General features: G+C 45.8%; 1 protein-coding gene across 1 annotated transcript in view; it reads right to left on the bottom strand.

Annotated features, from left to right (window-relative positions):
- LOC114789130 (glypican-1-like) overlaps positions 1–24333 on the bottom strand; it is a 61392-nt gene extending 37059 nt beyond the window's left edge. Inside the window, exon 1 of the mRNA XM_028978243.1 lies at positions 23850–24333. Within this exon, the coding sequence (XP_028834076.1) occupies positions 23850–24318 (469 nt within the window). The 5' untranslated portion in view covers positions 24319–24333. The remainder of the gene's footprint in view (positions 1–23849) is intronic.
- Positions 24334–24591: the final 258 nt, after the last annotated feature.

Raw genomic sequence — 24591 nt, 5'->3', positions numbered from 1 at the left:
ATAACTATTTCCATAAAACAGGGAACATATTAAAAAAGAAGACAGCGCAGCTCAAGTGTGTTGCCGGGTGATGAGTGACTTTGCCACTCTTATTATGCAGGTCACTGTCGCGCCATGTTAGCCACTCGTACAAAATGAGTGTGCACTTCCATCCACTTCCCTTCCTTGGACCCCTCATTAATCAGACTGTTTTCTCCCTTAGAGACACAAACACTTATTTAAAACACGGATATCAGTAGTGAAATTATCAGCTCAAGATTAGTATTCAGCAATCTATGGAATACTATGAGCAATGATAGATAACCAATAATCTTCTGTGTCACATTAGACAAAAAATATATATAATAAAGCGAATATTTTAAGAAAAGGCCTTTGAACCAAGGGGTCCTCATAGAAGTAGTGAACTGAGTAATGGAGCTCAGGGTGATGGAGTTCAGAAGAAACAGATGCCACCACACTTCACTTTGGAATTACCCAGCAACCTCCAGCACCTTATCCTCATAACCATACTCTACACCACAGATCAACAAAAACCCAGCACCAGCGCAGCATTAAGCTTTTTAAATAAAGAAAGTTGAGCCATTATTGCGTAAACAGTTTAACAAAAGTAATCTGATCAGATTGCCCTTGATGTGTGCTGATCTACAGAACATGCTGTGTGGAAATTCTTGCGATTCCAGTTGATTGCAGCATACAACGTGTTGTGCCTCCCTTGGTGTTTAGACCCCATGTACCCATGAACGCCCTATCCCTCTCTTGTTACACACACACACACACACACACCCTCCTGCCACACTTAACTGCTTCCAGGCTCGGACAAAAAGACACAATTCACAGGCCATTAACTTATCACCTCACTCAGGGGAGGAAGCTTCACATTAAAGGCCGGTTGGGTCTTCAAGTCTGCCCAAGATAAACTCTGCACCAGTCAGACAGACAGGTCTTCTAAACTGCGACAAGACGGTACGAGCGGAACGCCGACTTCAAACGGCTCCAGCGCCAGATTCCATCTACTACCCCTGCAGTGGAAGTAAACAGTAATTACAGTAGCAACAGACAGCACATCGGTGGAGCAGGCCTCGTCCACGCGCTAACTCATTCTGACAAGTCCATGGCTGAACTCCACCAAATCGCTGTCAACCTAACAGCCTCTGACTGCTAAATAACACATTACGCGCTGCTGCTACAGCCGTTTTGGAAACTATTGTTACTGTAAATTGAGAAAAGCCTCCTCTAGAAAAACTATCCCCAAGGAGGGACTACAGAAGACCACCAATGCACTCAAAAGCAGAGTTTTTTTAAAGATAACAAGGCCAAATTGTCATTTTATGCTGTTGTTGTTAATTCTTTTTTATTCTTATTCTCTAATCACAGTGTCGGGGTCCAGAATAAAATGAACAAAGTACAAAATGTTCCAAGCCAAAACCCTCAGTCAAAAAGCCAAAGAAAAGCATAACTGAACACAGAAACAGAAGTGGGAAGATGGTGAAAAGATAAAGCCATTTTAATGGATGTTTTTTGTAACTGAGCCAAAAAATAATAATAATAATTAAGTAAATACGTTGTTGCACAAAGATAGACTGTAAGTCTGTAGAGTTTTGTTGGCTCCTTGTGTGCAGAATGGGTGAAAGTGTCGGGGGTCTGTCAAAGCCCATTGAGACATACTGTATGGGATTTTACATAAGAGATAAATGCAGTTGTTGTTGTTAGTTCAACATCATTGAAATGAGACAAACATGGCAACCCAAAGGGTTGAAAATACAAGAAATACAAACTGGCGAGCTCTAGTCATGTTCTGAAGGTAAAATGGCAAACAAATGATTTACTGGCATAGTTTTCAGGGTCAGTTCCCGTAGTTTGTCCACAACCTTTTTTCGTAAGAGAATTTTATTTATACAATTTTTTTTAAAGTCCGAGTTTCCAGGTTACAAGTGTGGGTGTAATTGCAGAAAAGGAGGAATGGGGGGAAGAAAAAAAAAAAAAAAAGAGGTTGGCGAAAACGTCCACATGGTGTAACAGATGTGAAACTCTGGTTAGGATGTGAAGTAATGACCTTCCTTATCTTTTATTGAGTTCCACTATTCTGAGACTTCCTGTAGTGCCAGTCAGCGGCAGTGCACACCGCCTGTGGTGTTGTATTCTAGACCGAGCAGGGTCTGTAACCCCAGCCTGGGCACCCTGGGACTGTTTGCAGCCCTGGTTGCCTGGGAGGGGTGGCTGCGAAGCGACTGCGGTGCAGACATAGTTGGCTGACTGAGGCTGGTAATTACAGACGGTTGTGGCATAGGCGTCTCCCAGACAACTGGAGCCCCGATCCACTGACTCGACACTCAGAGTGGCACAGTTGGGGGATTTATGTTGTCCAGTGGCTGGAACACACCCACACACCCTTGGGATATGATGCACATCCTGTGTGTTTGTGTTCACATAAAAAAAATAAGTTGCTAGCACTTTTTGGATCTGAGATTGTGTGAATTCTATGAATTATCTGTGTGTGTGGGTGTGTTGTAAATTAACACTGTATTTATGTGCATACACAACTAGCTGTACAATTGCTGGGGCAAACTTCAATTTAGAGCATGAGCAAGTCTCAGTGGACAAATCAGAGATGAACTAGTTTTTCCAACCAAAATGTCACAAGAGTTAATTTCTTCCCATGTTTTACCACATTCAGTACTTAAGGTTGTCCTCTTCAGTTGCTTCAGTCAGAAAGACACACACAAACACACACACAGACAGACCCATTTAGGTGAGTAATGTGATCCAGGGCACCGCACATATAAATAGCTTCCTATAGCCTTTCCACACACTACTACTCCAGGTTAAAATGGCTGACCTTTACAGTATCCCTTTTCCACTTTCCTAAATGAATCCACTTCCCCAAAGGTCAGCTCAAGATGTCCCATACGGACCCACATGCGTACAGCAGATATAGCTAAAGCTTAAGGCTGGAAGCTACAAATACACTCAGATAGATATCAGTGCATGTAGGGCATGTGAAATCTTAATTACCTTAATACACTCTTATATAATATAGTCTATATTATATTCTATGTGTGACCCCAGGTAGGAATATATATATATGTATATACACAATATATATATATATATATATATATATATATATATATATATATACACACACACACACACACACACACACACACACACACACACACACACACACACACACACACACACGATCTATGGAAAGTTGAAAAAGAAATAATTACAAACATTATATTGAATGAAGTCAGGTGAAATCTGAATGTCGTACTGCAATGAAATCCTACTGCATTATCTCTAATGCAGACTGGCATAAATGTCAATTTTTCTACTATCAGCATGCACACATGCTGGAAGTAAAAAAAAATCATTTTTTTTTTAATTGTCCACAAAATCAGGAGAGACTGTGATATTAATGTCTGTGATTGTGCACATCAGCAGCCTTGGTGTCTGGGAAACGAGGAAGGGTGAGGAACATGTCGTACCAGAACCCAGTTCCGCTAATAAAGTCAGCGCTGCGAACAGAAGCAACCATGGCTGCGTTCCGTGCACGCAGCCCACACAGCCATGTAACAGAATTAATAAACTGAACTGGATTCAGCCTGTGACATCAGCCTGCGGGTACGCTCCCTTCGCCCTGTTGCTCCTGCTTACATGGGGTGCATTGTCAATTTTCACATGCAGGGCAATAATCGGTTTATGACGTTCTTATGGAAGCGCAGGTTGGAGGTGATGAAACTGTGGGCCGAACCTCCTCCTCTACAAACATCTGACTGTTTACTAAAGATTGATATGCAGTCGCTGGCAGGAACCTGAAGCACTCTTATTAAGAGAACTACAGGCTCGCCTACTTTTTTCAGTACTAGAGATAATGTCTCCTTTTGGAAATGGCATTGAAGATCATTACAGAAACATTGATTTGTTAAAAAAAACTGAAAATTGGGAAACAATCGGTAATTGGGAAATGTTCTTAATCTAAAATTGGCCCTTTTGAAACATTGCCTCAACCCTGTGAGGTTCTTAAAACCTAAACCCACCTCCCCAAGCAAATTGCAACGTTTGATTTCCAGGGGACCAAATTCCCAGGTCAACAACTACTTCAGGGAAATTCTATCAGCTTCTTTGATCCCAAGAAATACTCAACAGTCTTTTCCCAGGAAGCTCACACAGCATGAATCACAGAGAAAATAATTCTGCATGCATGATTTTAATATCTGTCTGTGCATATGATGCACCGCGCAAAGTCGGTTTGGTTCTTTCCTTTTGAGGTGACTCATTCACCGTATACACACTCACTCATTCACCATTACAAGCGTCTATTTAAACCGTAACTGGACGAGACACAGCAAAACTAATTACTTGAAGATTCCCTGTGCTTGATGAATAAAGATCATTTGCTTATTGACCTTCACAGTAGCTCCATCCTGTTGGCACATCATCAGTTCACTTCGTTCTCAGACTGTGCACAGCTGGCCGTGGTCCTGAGCTTATCTCCAGGTTCAGAGGGGCTAAAAATACTCCACATTTTTATAGGCTTCTGCACACATCGGTACAAGTGAGTCTAAACACACACACACACACACCCCTACATCATTTTTTGCTCAGCTCTTTAGTCCACAGTAGTAAACACCAGCCCACAGTTCCGATTCACACATGATGTGAGCCGCATGACCAGGCCTGCTGGCCCCAAGCTTGTCCGTGGAGAAGAGTCCAGTGGTCTATAAATTCTTCCTCAGAAAGAGAAATAGAGAGGACTGTCAGGGCCTGTCATGGCTCAGAGCGCAAAATCACACCACAGAACAGGGACAGAGGTGTGGGTGGAGAAAGGAAAGCGTGAATGAGAAAGAATAAAATGGTGAGAGCAACACCCAAGTGAGAAAAGGAACAACTGGGGGGGGGGGTGCTGGTGGTTGTGGACAGAGGGAGGTCAAACTCCACAATTAGCAGCATGACCTCTGACCCCTCCATGCTCACCTCTAGGCACTTCTAGAGTCTGAAGGCTCTCTTTCAGAACCTTCCATTTCTATTCTCAAGTGGTGAAAAACAAGGGTGAGCCCAAATGTAGAATATCTATATATTGCTGCTTTATCTACACAACTGATCTAGAAGCTCACGTTCATGCTCATGCACTGTATCACTGCCGCATAGCAACAGAGGTGACCTCTCTGTTCAACTGGTTTTTAACCGGATTTATATAACATCGCATAATGCAAGATGTGCTCAATGGGCAGGTTATGTTCTGCAGGTCGGTCCTCAACCAAAAAAAGGGAGAAGGGAAACTGAAAATATGATATAAAAAATACATAATGCATTTAGCAAGGACAGGAAAGAGATAAGAGATGAAGAGGGTGGATGCAGATGAACAGGACGAATAAAAATATGAAGAAGAAACGTGTCTCCCCTGCAGTCACACATAACGGGCAGGAAATGGAATAATAATTTTAATCGTAAGGCGGAAACATCACATGAGACGCTGATTTCAACAGAGCACATCCTCTGCTGGGTTCCTACAGCATGATGCTGATGAGAGGAAAAAGATTTTGACCACTCTGAGGAAAAGTAATAATATTTCGAGACTTGAACTCGAATAAGCACGACTGAGGACAACAAATGAGACATTGCAACAAACAACAGCGCGCACACTTTTTTCTTTGGCCCCAGCGTTTGGAAAGTGGCTGATGAAAGCGAGATGTGAAATTAAAGCGATTGCCATTGTGAAACACAGCGAGCACAGCACACGGAGCACACAACCAACCACCTTGGCATTTCGGGATTTGAGCCGGACTCTGCTTACAGGTCTGCTTCTTTACCCGCTTTTTTTTTTTTATGTGAAGTGAAAGGGATTAGTTGTCACATGTCACACAGCACAGCACAGCACCCAGTGCGCCCACTGCGTATAGCCATGAAAGGCGCCCGGGGAGCAGTGTGTGGGGACGGTACTCCGTTGCACCTTCCGATTCCTTACCCGCTGGGCCAACCACTGTCTGATCCCCTCTGTAAATGACGGAGTGGAAAAATTGTCTCGAGAATATGACCATTACAGACACTTAAGCTACTGCTTCGGCGGTGAGTTTTACTGTCAGAAATGAACGTCTGGGAAAACCCCACTGGATTATGTGCAAACGTAAGAGCCGAGATCCTTTAAAACAACCACTGTCTACCGTCTTCCAATAAAAAGTCTCAATTTCATGATGACTCTTCCTTCGCCAATGTCTAGTTCTCATGATAATGGTTATTTCTTCAAACAAATAAACGTACCCATCCGCCGCCCGGAGGGCGGAATCTCCCAGATCCGACCAGGACGTCCCAACCAGCAGCTCCTCACTGGCCCGTTGTCTTGACCCGTTTCATCGGTGGATTGTTGTTCGATTTGCTGTGGTAACGAGCCCGCGGCAAACCGTCTCGGTTCTGTTTTTACCCCTCGCTCCTCATGGGAGTGGCTTCATGCCCGCCGAAGAAAGAAACACATACAGCTACAGACAAACACATGAAATAAACTAGCTGGAGGGACTGTAAGTGCAAAGGCTTTGAGTGCCATAGGTGGGTTATAAACGGCAAAATGACTGCACTCCCCAGTAAAGTTCTGAACATAAACGGGGCCTGAAAGAAAAGAAGAAAAGATGATATCAGATCCATAATTCAGGGTGAAAAGAAGCCCCGTGAATGGCTCAGTCCATCAGCACGCTGAGTCAATGAGCTGACCGGCCCATCAAATTAAATGGGAATTCTAAATGCACCGAGTGACCCCCATTCAGAGCGCGAGGACGTCGCAGGAATGTTTTTCTCCCTCTGACAAAAGATTACGCTGATGGGATATCGGCATGACTCTCAGCTGGGAATGTCTGATGCCGCCGGTCTGCTCTCACAGACACGTAAGGAAAGGCAGAACTGTGCGATACGGCGTCCTGAATACAGAAGAGGCAAACATTTTCCATAAAAAAACACTCTGCTTTGTGATCAGGCTCCTGAACACACTACCTGCTCTCGTACTTCCCCCCACACACACTCGCACTGTGGACTAACTCTGTTGCACCTCTGCACTTTACACCTCATTGCTGCAATTATGCACATGCTGCTATACGGACTACCTCTTCATGTTGCACTGAAACCAATAACTGTACTATCACTACTGTTGTTTATTTGCACAGTCTAAACATGTATATATCACTGGTCACTTTTTAACACTTCATGTTTTAGCTAAAATGTATATTTTGTATCTTATGTATTTATATATTGTATGTCATGTGCCGCATCTGTTTTTTGTTGTCTACTTTTATGTTGCACTGTGTAAACTGGAGCCACGTCTTCTCGTCTCTCTGTATATCTGTACAATATATAGAAGAGATGACAATAAAGATTACTTGACTTGACTTGATACAGACTACAGTTTCCAGACATCAGCCTAATCACAGAGCAATGCCCAAAAAGGCATGCTTTCCATATGAAAATAAGGATGTTCAGTAAATTATCCATCATTTCATCCAACATGGGGCGTTTTATCAAAAGTTAAAAGAAGAGGCAGTGATCTGTGAGAACGTTTTACTGATGTTTCTTTGGGTGGTAGTAGCCTAGTGGGTAACACACTCGCCTATGAACCAGAAGACCCAGGTTCAAATCCCACTTACTACCAGTGTGTCCCTGAGCAAGACACTTAACCCTAAATTGCTCCGGGGGGGGACTGTCCCTGTAACTACTGATTGTAAGTCGCTCTGGATAAGGGCGTCTGGTAAATGCTGTAAATGTAAATGTAAATGTTTCTTCTTCATGAATCTTGAACTATTGGTTATACTGCCCCCCGTGGTCTCGAATGGTACTGCTCCATTCTGTCCACAGGCCCACGCACAAACACAGACCAAAGGCTCTCTCCACACCCGCATCCGTCTTTCGTATTCAGCATAAATATGTCCTAAATATGTATCAAGAGGGCCCAAAAATACCCCCGTTCGGAAACGAGGCCGCGGCATTCATCACTCGCAGCCACAGCCCGTTGCATCAGGGCCCCTGCTGATCTTCCATTCGCGCGGCCAGACCAGCGCGTTACGCGGCAGATTCAACAAGGCCGCAGGAGTGCCGTTCGTGTCTCCTTCTCCTTCAACATCCAGTCCAGCGGTTTTGGGAAGGTTTTATTGTAACAGCAAAAAACAACGACTCCCACTTGTCACCGGAGCGGGAAAACTGCTAACGAAAAATCTGATGTGCCGAGGACCATGTGCCAAATAATGTGAGTGCAAGCAAACCGCCCTCTCCACCGCTGCTAAAGGACCACAGTAATCTTTCTGTCCTCATTCCCAAAGGGCCAAAGCAATTCCAACCTTCAAACCCCCTCAAATGCACACTTGTTTTTTTTCGTCCACTCATTTCCACAGGCACCACGGAGTGGCCGAAGGGTCGGAACACAAAGTCTGCTTTTTCCATCGTACTTAAGAGAGGTCAAGCAGCGGGGCTTTAATCCAGCTCTGCACGCCGGAGACAAGCGGGAACATGTCCGTAGCAGCGGCCCGGCCGCGGCTTCCAGAAAAGGCTGTCAAAACAAGGCCACGATACGCGAGGACTGATTCAGGCGTCCTGACAGCTAAATGCCGAAGGTGTGCTGAGCAAAGCGCGCGGCCCATCGCCTTAAATCCCCCTTCAGCCGCCGCAGTGAAAGGGAAGCTTTTCATCGACGGCCTTTTGAAAGGCGTGAGAGCGAGTCAAAACCTCCACTTGTTCTCAACCTGGGGCACCACAAAAGACCTCTATCCAAACTTCAGCCTCCAACTTCGACAGCCCACCCCCCACCTGCCAGATACTCCTTTGTGTAGAGTGTTTTAAATGTAATCTCCTTCCATTTACCCTCCCGACTAGCTGATCTTCCATTAGCCTCAGTTTTCCTCCCAACGCTCATTTCCAGCGGTATTCACCAAGCACAGCTAATTTCTGTCTCTGCATTTATATATATATATATATATATATATATATATATATATATATATATATAGATAGATAGATAGATAGATAGATAGATAGATAGATAGATAGATAGATAGATAGATAGATAGATAGATAGATAGATAGATAGATAGATAGATAGATAGATAGATAGATAGATAGATAGATAGATAGATAGATAGATAGATAGATAGATAGATAGATAGATAGATAGATAGATAGATAGATAGATAGATAGATAGATACCTGTCATATCACAGATGATGGTGACTCAACACCGCAGCCTCACAAAACTGTCACACTGATATCTTCCTCATTATCTTCATTTATACTATATATATATATATATATATATATATACACACACACACACACACACATCCATTTCATCCATTTCCCTTCTCCGAATACAGACAGATCAGAGATTTAATCCAGGTCTTGTGATAGGCAAACCAGGAATTGTGACATTCGCAAACACTCCCAGCTTCTACAGAACCGCGAAAACAGGGCCCAGTATGTTTGTGTACATTGGCTATTTCACCAACGCCCTGAGACACAAAGCTTTTTATTGTGTGTTTTCACCACCATGATCCCCCTTCACCCCATCAAACCCCGACTCCCTCATCCCACGACACTGGGGTACATGAATGGACAAAGGCTCACATTTAATTAACTTGAAATCTGTCAGCCAGGGCCACTCTGTGCCAAAAAAGGAGCATGTCAGATCATGCATGCATTTGATCTCAGAGGACGTTTCCTGCCTTGCTCATGAAACGCAGCCCGGGTCAACATGATCTTTGATCAGCTACGCTGTTCCCAATTACAAAAGAATCATAGATCCGTTGTTTCCCCGTCATCCACTCAGCTCTTTCTGTCACACTCAGCCACACTCACACACTTTTCCACTCCTTCCCATTTCTCTCCCAGCGTGTCCCTGTCGCGATGACGTCTAAAGCAGCCGCCGTGCGCGTCAAGACTGGAAATGGAGAATTAAGGAAAAGACTCGTCCCAGATCTTCTGCTAATGAGCTACGGGTGAACAATGCTGATACATTTATTTGATCCTTTATTTCAGAATGGAAAAGGTCTTGAGCGTCAGTCAGTATCGTGTGTGTCTTTCTCTACTTTAGGCCTTCAGTGATGCCCGTGTCTTGAGTGCCACTAATTGGCGACATGCTTAAGACATCCTTCCCTGTCCCGAAACACTATCTCTAAGACAGCGGGAAATTTTCCATGGGGATTTCGGTGCATCCGATATCCACATGTCTACAAATGGAATCAACACCTTATTAAGTTTTGAGTGCCGCATTCCAGGCTCTAACAAATCCTATTTTCCTTTTGGGTGCCAGTCAGTATTTTGTTAGGTAATAAATTGTGGGTGACACTACGTATAGATTTTAGCTGCAAAATCTATACGTGTTTTCTGGTTGCTGGGAACTGTGTATATTGGATCCATAGATCCCAGAAACAGGGCAGATTTTGCACAATAAAATATTTCACTGAATAATCTTGATATTAAAAATAAATATTGTTGCGAACAATTGAGACATCACGTATCACGTGAAGCATAATAACATCATTGTGATTTCAGTGAAATAATATACTTTTGCAACATCTCATGTGAAGAAGGTGCCAGACCGTAGTTGGTTTCTCGTCATGCTTTTTATCACATTTATTCCTGCTTCTGCACTTTTCATCGATCACTTCATGCATATTGAGTCATGGCTATTGGTAAGGGGTAAAATGTCAAATCCATAAAAATCCCTACACATTGACTGCTGGACTACATCTACATCTCGATCACATTGTTGCCAGGTCCAGAGCACCATTTCGAACATGCCAGTGCTCTCTCCAGCCAAACCTGTATTCAAGTAACAGCCGACCGGTGTCAGGCTCAAACAGGTAGGTATCCCATTTGGACAGCGTGGTTCAACCGTCCAAGGTCTAGTTTGTAATTTCATGGCTTGTGACAACCTCCACACAACAATTTGTCATCGGATGACAGTACACAGGCGCATATTTATGCACGGCAGTCATCGAGGACCATCTCAAGACGCCTCTCAGCACATCGCTGAACTGTAACTTTTTGGAGGGCGCTGACAGCACAGAGGCTGTAAACACCACCTACTACACCTGGATGTCTGGGGCATAATTACAGGCTTTCAGAACCCAAGCAGCCACTAATAGACCCAACACAAAGGGGAAAAAAGAAAGACGGGGGAGACGGGGGCAGCTGGTGGGACTTCACAAACTCCAGCACACTTGAGGAGCACATGGTGTACTGTAAATGGTGTTGACTCTGATGTTGACGGGGACTGGAAGCTGTGCTCTACTGAGGTGACAGTGGGAGGGCGATTCAGAGACTGAGCACATTAGGAATTAGGAGGGTCTGCGGCATTTACATGACATGAAGCCACAAACAGCATCTCAGATTTTATGTTATATTTAGTAAAATATCACCTTTTGCACTGTTTGCACTGACAACAGCACTCTTAATATGCAAGTATATAGGGTTGGTCTATTTTTTTCTGAGGGTTATGTCACCTCCCCCAAGCATGAGTGAGTGTCAAATGACCAGTTGGTGAAGATGAGAATGGAGGAAGTGGGCAGAGCTTGCACATAAAAAAACTGAATTGGTGAAGTCTGGTAACTTTGATTTGCACATAGAAGATGTCCCGTTTTGGCTTTCAAGTAGTTTAAAAAGAGATTTTTAACTATAAAAAATAATGTTTCTGGATCATCAGGCCGTGGAAAGTCTAAATCAGCTTATCTGCTACAGCCTGCAATTAAGTCCATGAGTTGGAAAAAGGCTTCAGTCCAGTTTATCCTGAAGCAGACTATCCGGAAGAGTATCCTGTATGAACCTATCACAAGTAAACTGAATTGGTTTAGGGACTCTTTAGTGCCAATCTCTCTTAATAGTTAATGGGTTTTTTAAAGCTGTCCTTGCTGTTGTGTTGAAGAGTGCAACTCTAGGGTGCAACTCTGTGCATGTACCTACTATATATATATATTCCTGTCTAGACACACTGGGCAAGAGGGTGGGTGCCACTGCATGTATTTTTGTGAGGGTCTCAGCTATGGTGTTAAGTTTAGCTTGGAGAGGGGAGAGGGGTTATGTAGGGACAATCCATGCATACGTCTTTGGCACATACATTTGTCCTTTCTGCCATGTATGTGACCGTTGTTGCACCACTGAATCATTAAATGGTCTTTGCACAGACATTCTGCTCCACCCCACCGCCACATACACACACTACACTTAGAATTTTAAATATTGGTGTTTACTTAGTAGTACAAAAAAGTACAATACTTGTTACTTTCCCACCACCTACAACACAAAAAAGAGAAAGAAAAAATAATTTTACACTCACCTAAAATAAAAGGCCACATTCAGGAAAGCCTGAATGCTGTCAGATACATGATACAGACTGTTTTACCAACAATAATGACTCTGCAACAGAAACCCGTGTGGCTGCTAAGCTCCGGGAGCACAAATAACACCACGGATTAGAGATCACGTAAAGCCCGCTAGCATCGGTGTCTCATCTAAAATGGACCAGAAGAGCATCCAGATATCCAGCACAAATGCCGACCTAATGACATGTGCCACAAAAAGATTCCCACACTCATGCATCAGCTCCCGTGGAGGCGCTCCCACGGGCACTTGTGCTGTGAACATCTCGACACGTTCCTTTGCCAAAAGTGAGCCTGTCTTGGTGGTGGGCCAGGGGGAGGATGCCACTGTGGACGGGAGTGTTCATGGGGTGGGGGAAGGGGGTGACTTGCAGGGAAAAGAAATGGATTATAACATTCTTGGGAAATTCAATTTGTCAAAGGGAGCCTAATCCCTGAGTAAACACACAATGGACTGAGTGACCTGACAGTTCCTCGCCGGGATTTCTTTCTTTCTTTCTTTTCCCCCCAGTCATCTTCTCCATCTCCCGGTAATCCCTTCTTCACTCCGACCTTTTCATGTACACATTCCTCTGCTGACAAAAGGCCTTACACTTATAAAACATTTGTCTAATGCATAGTGATAAAGCACAAATATTAGTTTTCTTACGTAAATATAACAGACTATTTTTACTGCATTGTAGTCATATGCAGAGTGGTCACATTTAAATCTGAAATACTGCAATGCATATAGTTGCACATTTTATGACCATTAAATAAATGTAATGACCAATATTAAACCATATTGTAAAGAACTGACTCTGGAGGGGGTGCTCTGGCTCCGCGATAAGTGCTGTGGTTGTGGTTGTGTCCCTATTCCCCTGAATACTGTGTGCAGCCGTTCTAGCCTGTATAAATGTTTGTCTTTTGTGCTTTGTCCTTGTTGGGTCCTCAATATGACTGTCTTGTATCGTGGTTTTCCTGTTATCCGTATTAAACCCTGGCGTGTTATATACCATGCGAATGCGTCCATCTGTTCACCACGACGACGTGACAAATCTCATGCAGACCCCCCCAGCTAATGGGAAACCAGGTGGGACTGCAATCCTGATATTAATGTGAGGGTGTGGTATTTATAGCTCAATAATGGAGCATCAGCCCCAGCGCACGGCAGACGAATTCTGCGTCAGAGCGAACGTCCCCCACTCACAGTAGGTCACCTCACAGCACTTGCATGTTCCATGTGATTCTGGTTCTCTACGCCCATCACGTCCAAAAACCTGTCAGCCACGGTCCTCAGATTTCAAGTGTGCGGAGCCGTTTCCCCAAGCAGGTCTCATGTTCTCCGTTTCAACAGTCAGGTGGGGTGGGTGTCCGACTGACGTCTGATTCTGAGGAGGAAGACTGAGGAGGATACAGTGAAAGACCTTGGTTTCAGATCCATCTATTAAAAAAAACATCAAAAACTATAAATTACTGGTCAAACGTTCCTATGCACCCGATTATTGATGGAGCTTCATTTTTCAAATATTAAATGTACTACTATTTTATTTGCTTGTTATTTCAGTCTGTCTACTTTTCTGGCTCAACTATATGACGCTCAGTGAGTTGACTGCACCTTAAATTTCAAAATTTTCAAAGTGACATTGACAATAAAGATTTATCTTATTTTATCTTATAGCCTCTATAGAGTTAACCTTTGACTGGAAGCAAAGGTGGAATAAAATGGAAAAATAGATTAGTTTTCTTTGGAATATTTTCATTCAAACAAAAGAATTCAATCATGTCTAAACTTGCAGCTGTAAAAAAAAAAAAAAAAAAAAAGAGAACGAGACTGTGCATGTGGAGAAGGGTCCTGCATAAAAAGGACAGTGGTGATTTAATCACGGGAAGAGGTCATCAAATTAAGCCGCGGGGATTTGGCCCTCGCCACGGCCGATGGGGCTACCTGATCTGCTGTTAATCTGCCAACACGCGCCTGGGGAATCAGGGATTAAACACTTGACCAAGATAAGGTGGCACGCCCGCGCTGGTTTCACCTTTACACAAAACGCAGCGTCCATCGCGCCTTAATCTGCTTTCCCGAAAACAGAAACTGAGGCAGGCCATAAACAACGCTCTTTAGCACGTGCACCGTCAGGTGACAGACAGGACCTGGAACGTACACGCCATTGCATTCCTTTGGTGCCCTGATTGAAATTCAAATTTTGCGGAATTAGACCGTACAGTTTTATGGTTTCCCTTCCCTTTCCGAATCTCTCCTACTCGCGTCTTAGCGTGGGAGCCGGTTAACACCTCAGCAAACGAATGATTTCAGCGGCGGTCATCCAATGTCACCCCTCTCCCCTCAGCGCAAAGCACCTTGCAGATCCGAACGGGATGTTTTGACAGGAGGCGTGTGGCGTTCGGGCCGAGCGGGCATTCGATGAGAGATGATAACCGGTTGGGGGAAAATGAGGAGAGGCTGACGCGCTGTTTAGGAAAGTAAGGGTGCAGCAACCGTCACGGCCGCTCCCCATGTAAACAAGGCAGATGGAGGTTAATGTCAAGTCCAATGAAATCATAAAAAGCAGCGATCTGTGAAAGAGCCCAATTCTCTGTTGCCTCTGATGTGATACTGATAGTATGCAGCAGGGGTGTAGATCACAGCGCTCGTTATGATATGGTACGCGATTTTCATTCGATTATTTCCAATACCTCAGAATTCCCAATATGATACAGTTTGATTCGATGCTGGGGTGTGCACTGAAACCGCATGATGCCACCAGGTTCCATTACACACAGCCACCTACAGCGTAGGAGTGCAGGCCGTGTGAAAGTAAAGCTTTATTGTCATCCGAACCATATGCATCTATTACAGAGTGATATGAAATGCCATCCTCCTGGACCATAAGTGCAACATACAACACAACAAATAGTGAGGGGAAGAAACAACATAGATAACATATGTATTCATATTTACGTTTGCAAATGGTATAAACTGGCAAAAGAGAAGAGACAATAAATGTACAATTAGTCTACTTATATCCCTCTATTTCATCTAGGAATAGAGGGACATTCACGTCTCAAGTTACGCTCACCCATTGCTTTATAACTTTTTAACTATGCAATTGGCATTGCAATACGATGAATAAATGGTATCAAGATTCACCTTTGCATTACTGAAAACTGAAATTGGGAAATTCTGAAAAGCCTGGGTTCACCGGGTGACACCAACTTCTTGTTTAGTTCGGGCTGATTGGGGCACATATTAAGGTTGCCTTTTTGCCACACTCCCCTGGCTATCCTTAAAGCCATGTTGTGCTGTGATGCTTTGTTACCTGTTCGTGCCCCTGTGTGCCCTTGCGCTATTTTTTAAACTATTTAGTTAAAGCCATTTGTTTGAAACATTTTGAGACGTGACATGGCATTGTCGCTACAATTCATTGAATGTCATTGATATTCCATGGTCACTAGTCACCACATTGCTCAGATGTGTGTCCGTCTCTAAATATTAATAATATTTTGGGGTTGGAGTTGTCATTCACATGTGCACCCATGCACATGCAGCAGGGTGAAATACTGACATTCTGCGGTGATGTAATTTCCACACCAGCAGAAAAGTCCCATCATGACCCAATGTCAGCAGCGCTCGCTCATGCCCTGGTCACCATCCATCTTGGGTCTCCTCCACCTCTATACCTGGATCTGCGATTCAATTTACCCAAGCGATGTCAGGGGCATGAGGGGACCTTGTTTTACAGCCCAAGACAAATCCAATTTACCCACACTGAGGGTAAAATTTAAGGCAGCTCCTCCGGTGTAAACGTGGGGGTCTGGGGGGGCTGGGTGACTTATGACAGTCAAGATCAAAGAGGACGCAGTCAGCATGACCCTATATGTGTGAGCCGTGTGCATTCAAAATAATAAACGTGAATGCACATAATACTATTGTCGTGGAGAGATGTACATTTCTGTCTTCTAATGTTATTTTGGCTACAGGAGAAATAAAAAAGGTAAATGATGGAAGATTCTTGACAGCACAACAAAAGCCCAGTGGAACATAACTGCTGCTAATGCTAGCTTGACGTCCTCTTATAGGGGCAGTGGTGGCCTGGCGGTTAAGGAAGCAACCCCGTAATCAGAAGGTTGCCGGTTCGAATCCCGAGCTGCCAAGGTGCCACTGAGCAAAGCACCGTCCCCACACACTGCTCCCTGGGCGCCTGTCATGGCTGCCCACTGCTCACCAAGGGTGAAGGGTTAAAGGACACATTTCACTGTGTGAATCGTGTGCTGTGTTGCTGTGTCTCACAATGACAATGACAATCACTTCACTTTCACTTTCAGATGCTCATTTTACATGAAATTTCTGTATTTCACCTCAATGGGTGTGGACCAAGAACCAGACCACACCAACCAATCTTTGCCAACTTAAAAACACACCACCACACACATGAACGTTCTCTGAGGGGCAAAATGGGAACATTCCACGAACATCCAATCCACAAGCCCTGCAGAACATTGCACCAGGACCCAACAAGGATCACCAGACAGCAGAAATGTCCTGGCAATGTACTGTTGAGGACATTGCGGTGACGACCTTACAAGCAGTGGAGTCAACACAACAATCAGGTGGAGCCAGGACGTCAGACGTGTCTGAGCACAGAAGATAGGGAGGTAATTCAGTAAATAGCTGCATTTCTGTCCTTGTCCTGCTGAAGATTTAACTGCAACCCATTAGGTGAAGTGGAAACATGGAGCCAGTTCTAATACTCTGAGCTGAGTGAATTGGCTGTGAAATGAAAGGGAGGTTGGGTGAGAAGAGGTCCAAAGAGACCTAAAGGTGCTTGAGGAATCCATTCAGGTTCAGAAAGCCCAGGCCATGTCCTCAGCCTGCAGTCAGGTCCATCTGCACAGAAATGAAGGCTGCGTGCCGCATGAAAGATTTATGGGAACAAGCTTTTAGCAAAACCTCCAGCCCCAAAACCAGGGCTGGACTGGCCCAAAAATAAATTGGATGGATGCAAGAGCCCATACAAACATCAGCTTTACCACGAGGTCCCTCGGTACTCGCTCTCGCTCTCTGACACACAGCCCGTCCGACTGGAATCCAGGCTCATTTTAGAGTTCTGAAATATTCATGAGCCAGAGCTCAGCAAGGGGGCAAAAGAGGTTTGAAAACTGAGAAGGGCAGAAAGTGAGAAGGAGAGATGCATAAGCCAGGAAAAGAAATTGTGTTTGATTTCTCTCGAGGGATCACCCGGTGCAACAACTTCAGGACCAGAAATAGATGCTCAGCCATGGCCCTCCCCAAGAAACTCTCATCTGTTTCAGGGGCTCTGCTGCGGATCTGTGGAAAAGAATCACAGACGCTTTCAAACATGAATGGTGTAATGCCACCTCAACAAAAAAACAAGGAGCCTGGGTCCCCACCACAGAGAAAGTTCCACCTTGGGCTCATCAGGCCGTGGTTCCTCAAGATTCCAACAGTAAGAGGTGCGACGGAAAAAGCAATATGGAGGAAAATATCATGACGCTTCCAGTGATGATACATTACCAATACGCTGGTATCCAGTATTGATGAATCGAACCCTGTGTTTAAAGGCTTTTGTGTCGGTCTTAGTGAGCTCCTAATACCGTATCTGAAGTCTCTTTACGAAATTCAGCCTTGTTTCTGAATTACAGCCACTTTGATCCAGTCACACAATGAGATTTCCCCAGGACGCGCCGTTTCTGTGTCTGTAGCTTTAAATGCTAATGAGGAGGAGAGGCGGGACGAGGAGGAGCGCGGCCTAATTGAGGGGGCATTAGAGGAAATGACGTCATCAACACCATTCACCAACCACAATGTTTGGTGCAGACAGGAAGTCGTGTCGGCCTTTTTCCAAAAAAATAAAATTAACCCACAGGTTCTTCAGAGTCTCACGTAATGGAACTAACTGCAACTGCAATGCTTATTTGCATATTTGCATATTTGGAAGCCATGACGATCGGTGGCAAATTCTCAAAGCATGAGAAACAAGAGGTAGCCTCATGTCCCCTCATGACGACATAAAAAGGAACTTTTCATGATAGAGGACCTTTTACAACTAGAAAGAAGCTGGAAGCACTGATGCTAAAACACTCAAACAGGACATACTTTGTCCATTGTCCAATAATGTCTTCAGTAACAAAGCTGGCAGGATTGGTAGAACATATGTGAGAAGTAGAGAGCAAAGGGAGTATGGCGGCTAAGCTATTGTCCCTCACGAGATGGGTGATACAGTACACATCATTAAATATTTCTCCATGTTTTTGGACACTCAGGGTGGCGGAAGCCCATCCTGGGACGCACAAAAAAACACTATTCACTCACACGCTCGCATGCTCAAAGTCGCCCATCCATCTAGTGTACATGCCTTTGGACAGCGGGAGGAAAACGGAGAACCACGAGGAAACCCACGCCAAACCCAAACTCATGACCTTGGAGGTGTGAGGTCATGCCACTTCCCGCTGTGCCAACGTGTGGCCCCATTAACAGAAATAAAGTACAATTGGGAAGAATTTTAGCCTTTTGCGATTCATATCTAGTCACTGGTGTCTTCTCGGGTTGTTCCTCCTGGGATTATACCCCACAGAGACTGTAACCAACTGGCCATCAAAATCAACCCTGATCAGGAGACTCCGCGTCCTCCGGCGAAATAAGGAGTTACATTAACATTTACATTTACATTTACGGCATTTACCAGACGCCCTTATCCAGAGCGACGTGCAATCAGTAGTTACAGGGACAGTCCCCCCCTGGAGACACTTAGGATTAAGTGACTTGCTCAGGGACACAATGGTAGTAAGCGGGATTTGAACCTGGGTTCATAGGCGAGCGTGTTACCCACTAGGCTACTACCACACTGCATGATACACGCTGATAATGAGAAATCCCTCTTCTGCCTGCGCCGATGCCTCGGAGGCTTGCGTGAGGCTGAGGCTTCCTCTGCGTGCCACGGCATCTGCGCCGGGACATCGACACTGGCCCGGGGAACAGAGTAACTACTCAGCAAAGGCTCAGTCCTCTCCAACACACACACACACACACACACACACACACACACACACACAGCGGAAAGGCTGAATCACTGAATGAAATACTAATGGCCACTCGCTGCATCACCAGAATATTAATGCAGATCTTCAGTCTCTGACAAGATCAGAGCGCCGGGCAAATGGAGAGAATCTTTCTCTTTTATGTTTTTCCAACTCTGCAAAAATCTATTTATTTATTAAAAAATAAACCTACTGCCAAAAGCCAACAGAGGGAGGGATAGGAAAACCCTCTTTTTTAGCCAGAAAAGAACAGTTCACAAAACTCCCAAAGAAGAATTTTACTTGCGTCAATATCATTTTGTTCTAAATTCTCACCGTCGCCGAAATTCTCACCATTAACCGAACGCACTTCCGTCACCCAGCCTGGTGCCCTTAGTGCGGTCACATGGAGGGGTTGGGGCGTTCGCAGCGATCCAGGATTAAATCGAGTTCATTTTGAAGATCCATCATTAACTTCATGTCATTGTTTTAAGTTAGTATATTGATACGGTATGAAACGTGCTGTAATATAAAGTTGACGTGGGAACTCGGTTTTTACAGCGTGTGTGTGTGTGTGTGTGTGTGTGGCCTGTGATCTGTCAGGTTCAGACCTGTAATCACCACATGAGACCGGGGCCTATGTTCTTCCCTGCCGCAGAACGTGGAGCAAACGCCCTGTTGGGGAGGCTCGCGCCTGGAACCTCCGGGGGTTACGGAGAGAAGCCGTAATGCAGTAACGGCGTCAGGCCGACAGCGTGGTGCGCTATAAAAAGCCCAGCCGGCGACCAGGAGATCCGAAGGCTGCAGAGAAGCTAACGTGTAGTTAAAAAAATACAAGTTATCGCATCAGGGCGTGTAATCATCGCGGGCGACAAGCAGCGGGGGGGTGCGTGGGAACCTCCGCCGTCATCGGCCGCTTCTGGAAGCTGACATCACGTTAATGTTCACGTGTTCGAAAACCAGAAGGAAAATCAGCGGCTTTCAAACTGCCGATTCATGCCGAGGCCTCCCCTGAGGAGACTAGCTTTGTAGTGTCTCATCAGCCAAGCACACACACACACACACACACACACACACTCAAGCCTCAGAGGAGATGGGAGAACATGTGTGAGTCTGAAGAGACCTAATTACCCGTTTGTGAAGAGAAAAAAAAACGAGGGAGGTCTGTGTGTGTGTGTGTGTGTGTGTGTGTGTGTGTGTGTGTGTGTGTGTAGGAGGGCCTGTCGGTCAGTCTAACCATGAGCGTGTGTCGTAAATTTCCTCCAAGGCTAGAGAGCAAACAGCTTGAGGTCACTTTCTCCAAATGCAAGCCTGGGAGAATCTTCACCACAAAAACATCATATTCTGCCTGCCATGTTGGACCTTCCCAGAATAAACAATCCTGCCGATATCTTTAGTCGCGGCTCCTCGGTGACGATGTTGAGCAACGGCTACTGTCGAGAAAATCTCGTTTCCGTACTGGTTCAACTAAAAGTAGTTTAAACTAAATGTATTTAAACGTGTTTTGTACTAAGTTCCCACAGTCCGTCTAATGAGATTGAGGGTTTTTCCACAATTGCCTCACACCACACCCACACGGAATCTTGTGGAACAGACATACATTTACATTTACAGCGTTTACCAGACGCCCTGATCCAGAGTGACTCGCAATCAGTAGTTACAGGGACAGTCCCCCCCTGGAGACACTCAGGGTCAAGTGTCTTGCACAGGGACGCAATGGTAGAATAAATCAATGCCCCTCACATGCATATATACTGGGACATGGTCCAACTGAACAGCCAAGTTAAGATCTATTCGTATGACTCGACTGAACTTGCCATGGAAAATGTCACAATTGGCTCCGGTTTACGTCTACTGACCAACCAATACTAATGCAGCATGAAATTATGTATTTTTTCATTGTGAAACCCCAAATGTAGAATGCTTTTGAATACTGGTATGTGGAATATGAATAATTAATTTTTTAATAATTAATATTTTATTCATTTTGTTCTTATACTCTAATGTGCTGTGATTTGTAATGAGTTTATTTGTAGAAGGAACTTCCTGTTTATGATATTATAACAGTGCTGATTTATGCACCAGAAAGGCAAGGCCGAGCGAGCAGGAAGGGGAGCTGGGAACAGGTACCATAACCTTTAAACCCGTCTCTAAACGTCGATGGGCGGGACCTCTGACGCCGATTGATCACATCCGCTGCAAAATCCGGTTAAATCCAGAGACTGGCGCGGCCCACGCCGGAGCAGCAGATCATCTCTCATTTCCCCGCGCCGTCTCTCCACTCCCACAGAGCCTCTCCCGGTCAGGCTTCCACACACAGGAGCACATACATCAGCCACTGGAATGAAGGTCACCTTGACTCTCGACACACACGAGTCTCTCCACGTCCACCGATGCAGATCTGGCACGGTATAAAAGTAGTGCCGATGGTGACTGTGGCTCCGGGTAGAAGTGACATTTTGTTGTATCTTTCTAGCGTTCGGTCTGCCCCTTCGAAACACGCACACAAAGCAGGAATGGAGGGAAAGCCGATCTTATCAGTCTCTGAGTGTCCAGAGAACAGTGGTGGCCCGGCGGCTAAGGAAGCGGCCCCGTAATCGTAAGGTTGCAGGTTCGAATCCCGGTCTGGCCAAGGTGCCACTGAGCAAAGTACCGTCCCCACACACTGCTGATGGACACATTTTGTGGTGTCACAATGTGCTGTGCTGCAGTGTTTCACAATGACAATCACTTTCATTATCAACTTTCTCGTTCACACGGGTGAACGAGACCGTAACTCTTGAATTTGAAATCATGCATCATCATCATGAGTGATGCATCGATAATCAAGGCATTGATCATCGTAATCCAATAGGATTGTGGGACCAGTGAAGGCCTCACACCTCTCATAGGAAGTGCTAACATAACAGAAACTTTATCTTGGTGTGTTGATAAGAACTTCCTGCATCGTCACCTTGGTTTCCTGGAACGTAAGTCACAAACCTTCCCTACTCGACACAGAAGCGATCGCCAGAGCACACGGAAGCGTGGTTTAAAGCAGGGCAATATGGTTCCCTCATGAATTACTGTCCCCCTGCAGAAGTGTGACCTCCTTGAAAGGGGAGACCCATAATGCATCTCCAGCCGGCAGAACGTGCCGTCACCTGCATCTGCTCCTCTCCTCCCCTTTCACCAACATGCCACACAGTCCTCACTTTCCGACAACATCAAACAGCGTGCGGTCTGACTGATGCCTCCAGACGCCGGTTAGAGCTCAGTGCTTCAGGAGACTTCCTTCCTGCGTCAGCATGTTCGATAAGTAGAGAATTAAGTAAAAACACACGAAACGGTAGTACTTCAGAGTTCAGAGCTTTCAATGTTTCACACACACACACACAGACATCCGTACACAAGCTGCGAAAAAAGAGCCGAGGGAAAAAAAGAACAGAAGATTAGATCAAAGATGCACATGTCCCATTTCCATCAAAGGAAGCAATGAACTTCAGATCTGACGAGAAAGAAAAAAATCTCTCTGACGTCACAAGTTTCTTGTCCTACTTTTCGTTCTGAGTGGATGTTCCGGCGATCGGATGAACACCGAGGTTCACCTCCTACCTGCACGAGCTGCGAAACGTGTCCTTCGCTTCGGCCAAGATGAATCACGTAACAGTAAAAAGCAGTAAAAGGAAAAAGGACGAATCAGAAACTGATTAGCAGTCACCGACCGGCAGGCCGATGCGACACGTCAGTTCATGAAATGACCACGAGGCAATCCAGAAACCGCGGCACTTTTACACCTTGTGGTGTGTAAAGGTCAAAGGTCAGACAGCGTCAATCACCGGAGGGCGGGGGGGGGGGTTCATTTTCGGTTATTTTTGGGGGCCAGGACACATCACCCTTCACGAGGGAGGTGCCTCCTGTCTCCGAGAAGCCCACACACAAGCCTCGTACGCCGGTGCACAGAATTCGCCACATCCTTTATTATCATTTACGGCGGGTGGCTTAATCCTCCTGGTTTAAAAAACGATTATCGCTTCATCGCGCAGGAATGCAGACTGGTGGCGGATCTGGCTCTCCGGCAAAGCCCTAATAAGAAGGGACGTCCTGTAAAAGACGCGAGATCGGAGTCCAGCGTCGAGTTCAGAGTCGGAAAAGAAGAGCTAATGGAGCCGAACGTGAACTTTTTCGACCTCAAGCGCTGCGGGGTGATGATTAAATGATTCGATTCCACGCCGGACAGGCTGGTCTCTCTTGTCCCCTGTGTCCCTCATCTTTTTTTTCCCCCTCTGTCATCTGCGGACATGTAATCCAGGTTAAAGTTGCAGATTAGAGGAGCCACTGGATTACAGGGGGGATCCACCCAAGATCCACATCACATCACCCCACAACAAGCCTTCCTTTAACCGGATCCTGACCCTTCAACCCGGTTAATAAAAGCGCTCTAAACCCGCAGGAGATCGTGGTCCATCTGATCCGGTCCCCGCCGGGGAAACTTTCTCTTACCGGACATCTCCGTCTGCGGGAGCCCCTTCGGAGCGAAGCCCTTCCCGCCGTAAAAGTGCCTGAAATCCTGGCAGCTCCGCGGCTTGCTGGCGGAGGAGAGCGCCAGGAGGGCCAGGACGGAGGCCAGCAGGGGTCCCATGGTGAAGCGGTGTCGCGGGGCTCGGGGTTCGGGGCTCGGGGGGGTCCGGTCATGCGCTAGATCCGCCGCGCCGCGGTCCTCGCCGTGCCGTGCGGAGGGACGGAGAGACGGGGACGTCCCTGAAAGCCCGCGCGTCTTCGTCTTCCTTCCTGGACGCGGAGCGAAGTTCGGTGCGTCTGTCGCCGCTCTCTCGCCGCGCCGGACTGCGTTAAATGCGCAGACGCCCTCCGCCCCCCGCGCTCCGCACCAGCGAATGAGGGCGCCGGGATCCAGGTGCTCCACCCGCCGGGTCCCTCGCTGCGCCCGGGGCTTCACGTTGAGCCAGAACATGCCGGGACGTCGCCGCATCACGTGAAGGAAATCTATCAAATAAAAGCGTCGTCCCCACACACCGCTCACGGCTGCCCACTGCTCACCAAGGGTTAAATGCAGAGGACACATTTCACTGTGTCACCGTGTGTGCTGTGCTGCAGTGTTTCACAATCACTTCACTGTCAAAACATGCCTCCTTTCCATAGTGCATGCTGGTGCCAGGTCTTACACACACACACACACACACACACACATCCAACCATTGGGCTGGGGCGGTAGTAGCCTAGTGTG

The sequence above is a fragment of the Denticeps clupeoides genome, chromosome 4 (assembly GCF_900700375.1).
Source record: "Denticeps clupeoides chromosome 4, fDenClu1.1, whole genome shotgun sequence".
Taxonomy (NCBI): domain Eukaryota; kingdom Metazoa; phylum Chordata; class Actinopteri; order Clupeiformes; family Denticipitidae; genus Denticeps; species Denticeps clupeoides.
This window is presented reverse-complemented; position numbering and strand designations above follow the sequence as displayed.